This window comes from Rana temporaria, chromosome 7, assembly GCF_905171775.1.
Source record: "Rana temporaria chromosome 7, aRanTem1.1, whole genome shotgun sequence".
Lineage (NCBI taxonomy): Eukaryota > Metazoa > Chordata > Amphibia > Anura > Ranidae > Rana > Rana temporaria.
The window spans coordinates 212,178,067-212,189,345 of NC_053495.1; the positions used below are offsets into that span (position 1 = coordinate 212,178,067).

Here is an 11,279-nt window from a genome sequence, read left to right on the forward strand (position 1 = left end):
CCTCTTGCATTACATTATTCATGATGATATCACTCACAGATGAAGTAGCGCAGTACACAGTGCAGTGGGGGAGGGGAGGGGTGCTCATAGACTCCATACAGGAACAGCACTGTATATCCAACCCCCCCTCCCCCCCCGTATTATTGTGTAAGTATTTATAAAACATCATATAAAGAATTCCAGACGCCCTCCAACTATAAATCTGAGACAGCCAGGCAATCAGCATTTTCAGGGGGTCCCCAATGACACCCCCAGGTCTCTCTCTGTGACAATACCAGACAGCGGACATTCTCATTGGTCACCCCCCCCCCCCCATTGGCCAATGATAGCAGGGATGTGAATGTAATCAGCAATGTCTCCGCCCCCCAAACCAGCTGAACCAATCACACCCTCCCGCAGACAGCTGAGATCCGTCCTGCCCGCCCCTGGGGGACCCGCAGAGAAATGCGCCGCACGTTAGTAGATGTGGGGCCATTATAGTGATCTAAAGGAGGATATACTTACCTGCTCTGTGCAAGCCGACCCCATACCTCTTCTTTGCCCCCCCCCTTCTCATAGCAAGCTGTGGGCTATGGGGGCACCCATGTGGGCACACTGCCGATTTGTGCTGTGTGCAGGGTCGGGACAAGGGGTGGGCAGAAGGGCAGGCTGCCCTGGGCGCAGCGTTGTTCTGTAGAGATAGGGGAGCTGCAAATTCCTTCTACTGCAAGGCTGGCAGTTTTTTTTTGGTGGATGGGGGGGGGGGGGAGAACCTTTTGGTGTAGTATTGGGGGAATGGGGAGACCCCCTCTCTCTCACCCCCCCCCCCCCCCCCCCACTCTCTCTCCCCCACCTCATTCTTCCTCTGTCTCTCTCACCCCCACTCTCTCTCACTGCCCCTCTCTCCCCCCCCTCTTCCCCCTGAAGAAGTGGAGCTCTAATAGGAAGAAGTGGAGCCTAAAAAGGAAGTGGGTGGAGTTTACAGATGAAGGGGTGGATCCTAAACAGGAAGGGGTAGGGCAAATTTAGATGTGTGGGTGGGAGAACCTTCTGATGTAGTATTGGGGGAATGGGGAGACCCCCTCTCTCTCCCACCTCATTCCTCCTCTGTCTCTCTCACCCCCACTCTCTCTCTCTCCCCCCTGAAGAAGTGCAGCTCTAATAGGAAGAAGTGGAGCCTAAAAAAGTAAGAGATGGAGTTACAGATGAAGGGGTGGATCCTAAACAGGAAGGGGTAGGACACATTTAGATGGGGTCGGGTGGGAGAACCTTCTGGTGTAGTATTGGGGGAATGGGGAGACCCCTTCTCTCTCACCCCCCACCTCTCTCCCCCACTCTTTCTCCCCCACCTCATTCCTCCTCTGTCTCTCTCACCCCCACTCTCTCTCTCTCTCTCTCTCTCCCCTCTTCCCCCTGAAGAAGTGGAGCTGTAATAGGAAGAGGTGGAGCCTAAAAAGGAAGGGGTGGAGTTTACAGATAAAGGGGTGGATCCTAAACAGGAAGGGGTAGGACACATTTAGATGGGGGGGCGCCTGATTTTAGTCTTGCTTAGGGCGGCACAAAGCCAAAATACACCACTGCTCCTGAGATGTATGACATCATTTGCCTAGGCCAGAAACCAGGAAGTAACTGAAGAAATGTACAAAATAAATAAAGTGTAAAACAAGTAAATATGAAACACTTTGCTATCTATTAATTAAAACCAATGCTGCTGATTGGGAGAGTGAAGTTCCACAAAAATTGATCCCCCGGTTGTGTTTAGTAGTACCGCCATTAGCCCAACCCATTGAAGTGAATGTGGGCGTGCCTCACCCAGCAGCCGAGCGATAGGCTCGTGGGATTCCCATTTCAAACTTTGTTAGGCTGTCAGAATGTCTGACTAACGCAGAGACCGGCGCGGAAATAAACGCACTTTTAGGCTACAGTCGCACTTGAGCGCGGCGCGTTCATTCAGGCGATAGGCGTTTTGCGTTTTTTGCGCACTCGGGCGTTTCTATTAAAATCTCTGGAGCCAAAAAACAACAACAAAGCCGCCTGAAATGAAGATCCGGATCTTTTTCAAGTGAATGTTCCCGCCCCCCGCGTGCGACGCGCGTTTCCCTGGGAGAATCGCGCTGACAGAATCACAAGTGTGAATGGGCACCACGGCGAGCGAGAACGCGAATGAATGACGCCGACGAACTGCGACGCGTTTACTTTGTAAATCTCTTATCATCGGAGAGATTCGTTATCAGATAATTGACCTATCAGACGTGAATCATCTTTTCATGGGAATTAGACGGCGACTCCGCCCCCCAAACATATTTCTCAATCCTTCTCCGAAGTCACAGCCACGTTCTTAAAGAGGAACTGCAGTCTGCTGACATCATCTGTAATAAAAAAAACATCTTTGCCATTCTGAAGCTTCCCTCCAACCACTTTGAATATTATTTTATATATACTGCGATTCTGTACTCGCCAAATATGCTGCAAAAATCTCCCTCCACTGAGTCTGGCGGCAGCCATTTTAACTGTGGGCAGCTGAAGCTGCTGCCTGTTCACTTCCTGGATTTACACAGAGGCACGCCTCCAGCTCTGCAGCTCTCATTGGCCCTCTTATGACTCATCCCCCCCTCCCTTCCTGGCAAAGTCTCAGGAGAGTGAGAGAGAGAGAGATGCGCATGATGTCATAAGTCTAGGCCAATGACCAGACAGGAAACAGGAAGTGGGCTGTATAAGGAAACAGGAAGTGGGCTGTATAAGGAAACAGGAAGTGGGCTGTATAAGGAAACAGGAAGTGGGCTGTATAAGGAAACAGGAAGTGGGCTGTATAAGGAAACAGGAAGTGGGCTGTATAAGGAAACAGGAAGTGGGCTGTATAAGGAAACAGGAAGTGGGCTGTATAAGGGATTTACTGGCAGAAAAAAAAGTTTTACTATCCAAAGATAAAACAACAATCACTGGGGGGAGGGGAGACTGGGGAAATGACTCCTCCTCCTTCTACAAAGTTACAATGTACAGTCTGAACACCGGGGGGAGGCCGACAACAAGAATTTTCTTGCCTTTGTGGCTGTGTGTGGTGAATAGATGAGCTTGGGCGTGTTAATTGGATATACCGTATTTACCGGCGTATAACATGCACAGGCTTACCATTGCCATGAATGCAGCTTCACCATTGTCATGAATGCAGCCTTACCATTGCCATGAATGCAGCCTCGCCATTGCCATGAATGCAGCCTTACCATTGCCATGAATGCAGCCTCACCATTGTCATGAATGCAGCTTTACCATTGCCATGAATGCAGCCTCACCATTGCCATGAATGCAGCCTCACCATTGTCATATATGCAGCCTCACCATTGCCATGAATGCAGCCTCACCATTGCCATGAATACAGCCTCACCATTGCCATGAATGCAGCCTTACCATTGTCATGAATGCAGCCTTACCATTGTCATGAATGCAGCCTCACCATTGCCATGAATGCGGCCTCACCATTGTCATGAATGCAGCCTTACCATTGGCATGAATGCAGCCTTACTATTGTCATGAATGCAGCCTTACCATTGCCATGAATGCAGCCTCATCATTGTCATGAATGCAGCCTTACCATTGCCATGAATGCAGCCTCATCATTGTCATGAATGCAGCCTTACCATTGCCATGAATGCAGCCTTACCATTGCCATGAATGCAGCCTCATCATTGTCATGAATGCAGCCTCGCCATTGCCATAAATGCAGCCTTACCATTGCCATGAATGCAGCCTCATCATTGTCATGAATGCAGCCTCGCCATTGCCATGAATGCAGCCTCAGTTTGAGAATACGCTTAAAGATACGACGCCGCGCATTCGGACTTACGACGGCGTATCTACTGATACGCCGTCGGAAGTCTTACTGACCGGCTATATAACTTTTGCGCAAACCAATCAAACGCTTTTTGCGATTAGTTTTTTTACCAAAAATATGTAGAAGAATAGAATACGTATCGGACTAAACTGGGGGGGAAATTTTTTTTTTTTTTTTTTAAATTGTGATATTTATTATAGAAAAATGTAATAAATACTGGCCCGGATTCAAAGAGATCTGCGCTCTATTTGCGGAGGCGCAGGGCAACGATTTTGCCCTGCGCCCCCGCAAATATTTTGCGCTGCCCTCGATTCACGGAGCAGTAGCTCCGTAAATTGCGAGGGCGCGCCAGCAAAATTGCCCGGCGTAAGCGCGCGCAATGTAAATGATCCCGCCGGGGGCGGGAATCATTTAAATTAGGCGCGTTCCCGCGCCGATCGTAAAGCGCATGCTCCGTCGGGAAACTTTCCCGATGTGCATTGCGGCAAATGACGTCGCAAGGACGTCATTTGCTTCAAAGTGAACGTGAATGGCGTCCAGCGCCATTCACGTATCACTTATGCAAACGGCGTGAAATTCAAATTTCACGATGTGGGAACGGTGGGTATACTTTAGCATTGGCTGCGCCTTCTATTAGAAGGGGCAGCCTTACGCTAAAGACGCCGTACGGAAACTCCGTAACTTGCGTACGCAGGGCCCGCGCAACATTGTGAATCGGTGTTAGTATGCAATTTGCATACTATACACTGAGCACAATGGGAGCGCCCCCTAGCGGCACACGCAAGAATGCAGCCTAAAATCTGCGTGGCATAAGAGCCTTATGCCACGCAGATCTTAGGCTGCAGTCGGCGTAACAAGTTCTCTGAATCAGGAGAACTCGTTACGCCGGCGCAAGTCAGCAATTGCGCTGCGTAACTATGGTTACGCAGGCGCAATTGCTTACTGAATCTGGGCCAGTGTGTTTTTTTTTTTTTCAAAATTGTCGCTCTATTTTTGTTTACAGCCCAGAAAATAAAAACCGCAGAGGCAATCAAATACCACCAAAAGAAATCTCTATTTGTGGGGAAAAAAAGGACGCCAATTTTGTTTGGGAGCCACGTCGTACGACCGCGCAATTGTCAGTTAAAGCGGCGCAGTGCCGAATCGCAAAAAAAGTGGCCCCGGTCATCGGGCAGCCAAATCCTCCGGGGCTGAAGTGGTTAAATAACACCAAGAGAATAGTGTTGAGCAGAATACGCCATATTCGATTTCGCGATATATCACGAATATATAGCCGAATATTCGAGAAATATTCGCTAAATTCGAATATTCGTGATATTTTATCGAAATGAAATTTTTGCGAAATTTCGCTATTGCGAATGCGAAAATAATTGCGAAATTTCGACAACAGCGGAAGGAGCACTCTGATTGGCTCAGAATATTCGTGATATTGTATCGAAATTTTGCAAAATGCGAATGCGATATTGATGGCGGAATTTCGACAACAGCGCTAGGAGCACTCTGATTGGCTCAGAATATTCGTGATATTGTATCGAAATTTCGCAAAATGTGAATGCGATATTGATTGCGGAATTTCGAAAACTGCTGGCTCTGATGCAAAAGAAGGGCGGAGAAAATAATCGCGCAATATTCCTATTGCCGAATAATCGCAATGCGAATTTTCGACAATAAAAAATGATGGCTTCAGCTACTCGGCCCAAGCTCTCTAATCATACCAGCAATGGCCCAGATTCAAGTAGAATCGCGCAATATTTGCGTGGGCAAAGAGCAAATTTTTTTCTCTGCGCCCACGCAAATATTGCGCTTTGCCCGCGATTCACGGAGCAGTTGCTCCGTAAATTGCGCGGGCAATATGCTAAGCAGCCGGGCGCAAGGCTGCCTAATGTAAATGATCCCGCCGGGGGCGGGAATCATTTAAATTAGGCGCGCTCCCGCGCCGAGCGAACAGCGCATGCTCCGTCGGGAAACTTTCCCGACGTGCATTGCGGCAAATGACGTCGCAAGGACGTCATTTGCTTGTAAGTGAACGTGAATGGCGTCCAGCGCCATTCACGGTTCACTTACGTAAACGACGTGAAATTTGAACGTCGCGAGCGGGAGGCGCAGCTATACTTTAGCATTGGTTGCGCCTGCTATTAGCAGGAGCAGCCTTATGCTAAAGGCGCCGTACGGAAACTCTGTACCTTGCGTGAGAAGGGCCCGCGCAACTTTTGTGAATCGGTGGTAGTATGCAATTTGCATACTATACGCCGATCACAAAGGCCGCGCCCCCTAGCGGGCAACGCAAGAATGCAGCCTGAGATATGAAGGCATAAGGAGGCTTATGTCTGTCACATCCTAGGCTGCATTCGGTGTAACGAGGTTCCTGAATCAGGAGCACTCGTTACACCGGAGCAAGTAAGCACTTGCGCCGCGCAACTATGGTTGCGCGGGCGCAAGTGCTTCTTGAATCTGGGCCAATGCTTTTAGACGTCGATGGAGATCTCTAGGATGTGATCTGTTCTAAAAATAAAATTGAATCGAATATTCGGAATAGTGAATATTCACCGCGAAATTCGAAATATATCGCGAATACTCGAATATGCCATATTCGAGCCGAATATTCGCAATATGAATATTCGTGAGCAACACTACAAGAGAATGGAGAATTGCAAAGTGTGACAGGTCCACTATAACAAGCTACAAAGCAACACGTGAAGCGCCAAGAGCAGCCAATCAGAAACGTTTTCTCGTTGCTCTGACTGCTGCAGACTGATGAGCAGTGAACTCTGATTGGCCGCTCTCAGCAGAACTTTCTGTCTGCGTTTATTTGCTGTGTGCAGCACCCGTCATACACCGCCCCCCCTCCCCTCCCCCATCCTCATCTTCCCGCTCGCAGCACAATGGCTGCACAGCCAGCATGACTTGGCATTTTCCCGGCCACAAATCTCAGTTTCCTGCAGGCGACGCGCGGCCTGCGACTTTACGCAGAATCTTCATTCCTCTGATTTTCCGAGTGATGAGTCAGAAGAAGTTGTTGCGGCCCGTCTGAGGAGGGGGACAAACCGGTTCTGTGTGTATGGAGCTCATAATGTGCGTCTGGGACGCCTAATCCCCTCCCCCCCCCCATAACTGTGCCATTATGGGATGTGCGGAGTTCAGGTGTAACGCCAAATATCAGGAGCATAAAGGGGAACTCCGGGGTAATAAATCCATCGGTCATGTGACTCCTCCCTGAATCTCTGTGTGATTTGTGTATTTCTTCCAGATCTGCGCAGTAATCCGTGTGAGACTTCCTGTGATAAAGACCGCCCACTGCTGATCTCTCTGCTTGTGCAGAGGAACTGGTCTTGTCTCCGCCCCCTCCTGTAGTGGGTGGAGCCTGCAGGTCCCTCCCACAGCTCATCCTCCTCACTGCCATTCTCATCCTCCTCAGTGCCATTCTCATCCTCAGTGCCATTCTCATCCTCCTCAGTGCCATTCTCATCCTCAGTGCCATTCTCATCCTCCTCAGTGCCATTCTCATCCTCAGTGCCATTCTCATCCTCACTGCCATTCCCATCCTCCTCACTGCCATTTCCATCCTCCTCACTGCCATTCCCATCCTCCTCCTCATGGCCATTCTCATCCTCCTCAGTGCCATTCTCATCCTCAGTTCCATTCTCATCCTCCTCAGTGCCATTCTCATCCTCAGTGCCATTCTCATCCTCCTCAGTGCCATTCTCATCCTCCTCAGTGCCATTCTCATCCTCAGTGCCATTCTCATCCTCCTCAGTGCCATTCTCATCCTCAGTGCCATTCTCATCCTCCTCAGTGCCATTCTCATCCTCAGTGCCATTCTCATCCTCCTCAGTGCCATTCTCATCCTCAGTGCCATTCTCATCCTCCTCAGTGCCATTCTCATCCTCAGTGCCATTCTCATCCTCCTCAGTGCCATTCTCATCCTCAGTGCCATTCTCATCCTCCTCAGTGCCATTCTCATCCTCAGTGCCATTCTCATCCTCCTCAGTGCCATTCTCATCCTCCTCAGTGCCATTCTCATCCTCAGTGCCATTCTCATCCTCCTCAGTGCCATTCTCATCCTCAGTGCCATTCTCATCCTCACTGCCATTCCCATCCTCCTCACTGCCATTCCCATCCTCCTCACTGCCATTCCCATCCTCCTCCTCATGGCCATTCTCATCCTCCTCAGTGCCATTCTCATCCTCAGTGCCATTCTCATCCTCCTCAGTGCCATTCTCATCCTCAGTGCCATTCTCATCCTCCTCAGTGCCATTCTCATCCTCAGTGCCATTCTCATCCTCCTCAGTGCCATTCTCATCCTCAGTGCCATTCTCATCCTCCTCAGTGCCATTATCATCCTCAGTGGCATTCTCATCCTCCTCAGTGCCATTCTCATCCTCAGTGCCATTCCCATCCTCCTCAGTGCCAATCTCATGCTCCTCAGTGCCATTTACATCCTCCTCATTGCCATTTCCATCCTCCTCAGTGCTATTCCTATTCTCCTCCTCAGTGCCCATTCCATACTCCTCCTCAGTGCCTATTCCTATCCTCCCCCTCAGTGCCCATTCCTATCCTCCTCCTCCTCAGTGGCATTCCCATCCTCCTCCTCAGTGCCCAGTCCCATCCTCCTCCTCAGTGTCCATTCCCATCCTCCTCAGTGCCCAATCCCATCCTCCTCAGTGCCATTTCCATCCTCCTCCTTAGTGCCCATTCCCATCCTCCTCTTTGGTGCCCATTCCCATCCTCCTCTTTGGTGCCCATTCCCATCCTCCTCCTTAGTGCCCATTCCCATCCTCCTCCTCAGTGCCATTCCACTCCTCCTCCTTAGTTCCCATTCCCATCCTCCTCCTTAGTTCCCATTCCCATCCTCCTCCTCAGTGCCCATTCCCATCCTCCTCCTCAGTGCCATTCCCATCCTCCTCCTCAGTGCCCATTCCCATCCTCCTCCTCAGTGCCATTCCCATCCTCCTCCTCAGTGCCAGGCCAGATGGATTGCACGGCTTTGGTTGCCGCTCACAGACCTCCTGCAGAGTGATGCGCTGTGGGAAGACGCTCTTCAGTAGAGTAATTGACTTTAATTAAAGGATCAAACCTATGATATAATACGACCGAGGAAAGCACCGCTGCAAGAACACTTCGATGGCGGACAGAGGCGTAATGTGGGTTCCCAGCGCCCGGGGGAAGGTAAGTATTGCACCACTCAGCGGGAGCGCGCTGCTCAATCCCCTCAACTCCACCCACTCTGACCTATGGACCGACCCACACAGCCTAATGCCGTGTACACACGATCGGTTAAACCGATGAGAATGGTCTGATGGACCGTTTTCATCGGTCAAAACCATTCGTGTGTGGGCGCCATCGGTTATTTAACCATAGGTTAAAAAAAAGCCAACTTGTTTTAAATTTAACCGATGGATTCCTAACCGAACAAAACCGATCGTTAGTAGGCACGACCATCGGTTAAAAATCCACGCATGCTCAGAATCAATTGTCGACGCATGCTTGGAAGCATTGAACTTCTTTTTTTTCAGCACGTTGTTGTGTTTACGTCACCGCGTTCTGACACGATCGTTTTTTTAACCTATGGTGTGTAGGCGCGACGGACCATCAGTCAGCTTCATCGGTTAACCAATGGAAACGGCCCATCGGTCCGTTATCATGGACTGATCGTGTGTACGCTGCATTAATGGGAGAGAGAGAGGTGCCGCTGACAGGACCAGAACGGGAGCGCACACAAATCGAGCTCCCACCTCCTCTACCCCCCCCCCCCCCCTCCTTACAAATTTTGCACCCAGGGCAACTGACTCTATGGCCCCGCCCATGCTTCGCAATTGCTCCAGAAAAGTTTAGGTTAGAGATTGGCAGCCGTGTACATTGAAATCTGTGATTGACAGCTGGACACGGTGACCCTGATTTACTAAAGGAGTGGAACACTTTCACTTTCAAAGTGAATTTTCACTTATTTCAGTGAATGAGGTGAAACATAATAAAAAATTGTATCAAATACTTACCGTAATTTTCCTTTCTTGGTGCCAGTCCATGGCAACTTACATGTGGTGGTAGGTTGCCATGTTGGCGCCAAGAAAAAAGAAAATCGTATCAAATACCTACTGTAATTTTCCTTTCCTGGCGCCAATTCATGGCAGCGTACATGTGGTAGTTTTCTGCCTTGTTGGTGCCAGGAAAACAAGAAATTTTATTAAAATACTTAACTTAATTTTTCTTTCCTGGCGCCAATCGATGGCAGCGTACATGTGGTGGTAGGTTGCCATGTTGGCACCAGGAAATAAAATACTTACCGTAATTTTTGTTTCCTAGCGCCAATCTGTGGCAGCATATTACCACATGTATGCTGCCATGTTGGCGCCAGGAAAGTGAAATTTACTTTGTAAACAATACCCAAAAATGTGCAAAGAAAGTTTTATAATTTTTGTTGATTGCATGTGATTGGATGACTGGAGTCAGCACAACGTTCCCTCATTCAATAGTACACTACAACCCCCCCCCCCCCCCCCCGGGCTGTCTTAATGCATGGGCACTGCCAAGGGGCCCCAGGTGCATGGGGGCCCCATGATAATCTTGCATTACATCATACTTGCCAACTGTCCTGGATTTGCTGGGACAGTAACACTTTTTACTAAGCTGTCCTGGGGTGGCCGTGTCCCAGAACGTGTCCTGCCTCACCATACTGTGTTCTTTGCGTTATCTAGTCTTTGATTTATGGCATTTTTTTTATTGTTTAAAATCGATTTTATTGAAAGTAATAATAAATATATGCTTAATTCTATTAACTATTTATACTTTGGGGCAGTGGCGTAACAACCGGGGGGGGCGCCGGTGTGTCTGCCCCGGCCACTGAGCTGAGGGGGGGCGCCGGCGCCCCCCCGGTTATTATATCGGGATGAGGCGCTGCGGGTCTCTGCAGAGCGGGCGCTAGCGCAAGGCAACATTGGCACATTGGCGGCCGCCCGATTAAGACCTCAGACCAGCAGCAATCCAGCAGCGCCGCGCGGGGTGCAGTTCACCCAGGCACCACGGAGGTGGAGGCACTCAAGCGCCAGAGTGCTCCGCTCCCTCCTTGTCTGAGGCCGCGTTCTCTTCTCCACCGCCGCGGTATTTACTTTTTCAAATCCTCCTCCACCATCCACCTCTCCAGCTGCCGCCTGGGTGGGGTTTGTCCTGAGGGGGGGGGGGGGGGGTTGTGGTGGCCTTGGTACCAATGGAGGGGGGTGACCATGGTTTGTGGAGGGGTCTGTACTAATGGGGGGTTGTTTGCGGGGGTCTGTACTAATTGTGGGGGGCTCTGTACTAATGGGGGATGGCTTGTGGGGGGTCTGTACTAATGGAGGGTGGTTTATGGGGGGGGTCTGTACTAATGGAGGCGGGAGGTTTGCTCACCACACAGGCCAGACACACGCCCGCAGAGCCGACTTACAAGGGTTCAGAAACAGGTAAATTGGGAAAAGCTGGTAAGGGGCCCCAGTGCATT

At 50.0% G+C, this 11,279-nt stretch overlaps 1 protein-coding gene across 1 annotated transcript in view; it reads right to left on the bottom strand.

Annotated features, from left to right (window-relative positions):
* Nucleotides 1-8,307, bottom strand: part of LOC120946274 (S-antigen protein-like) — a 15,173-nt gene extending 6,866 nt beyond the window's left edge. Inside the window, exon 1 of the mRNA XM_040361102.1 lies at nucleotides 7,187-8,307. Within this exon, the coding sequence (XP_040217036.1) occupies nucleotides 7,187-8,307 (1,121 nt within the window). The remainder of the gene's footprint in view (nucleotides 1-7,186) is intronic.
* Between the last annotated feature and the right edge of the window lie 2,972 nt (nucleotides 8,308-11,279).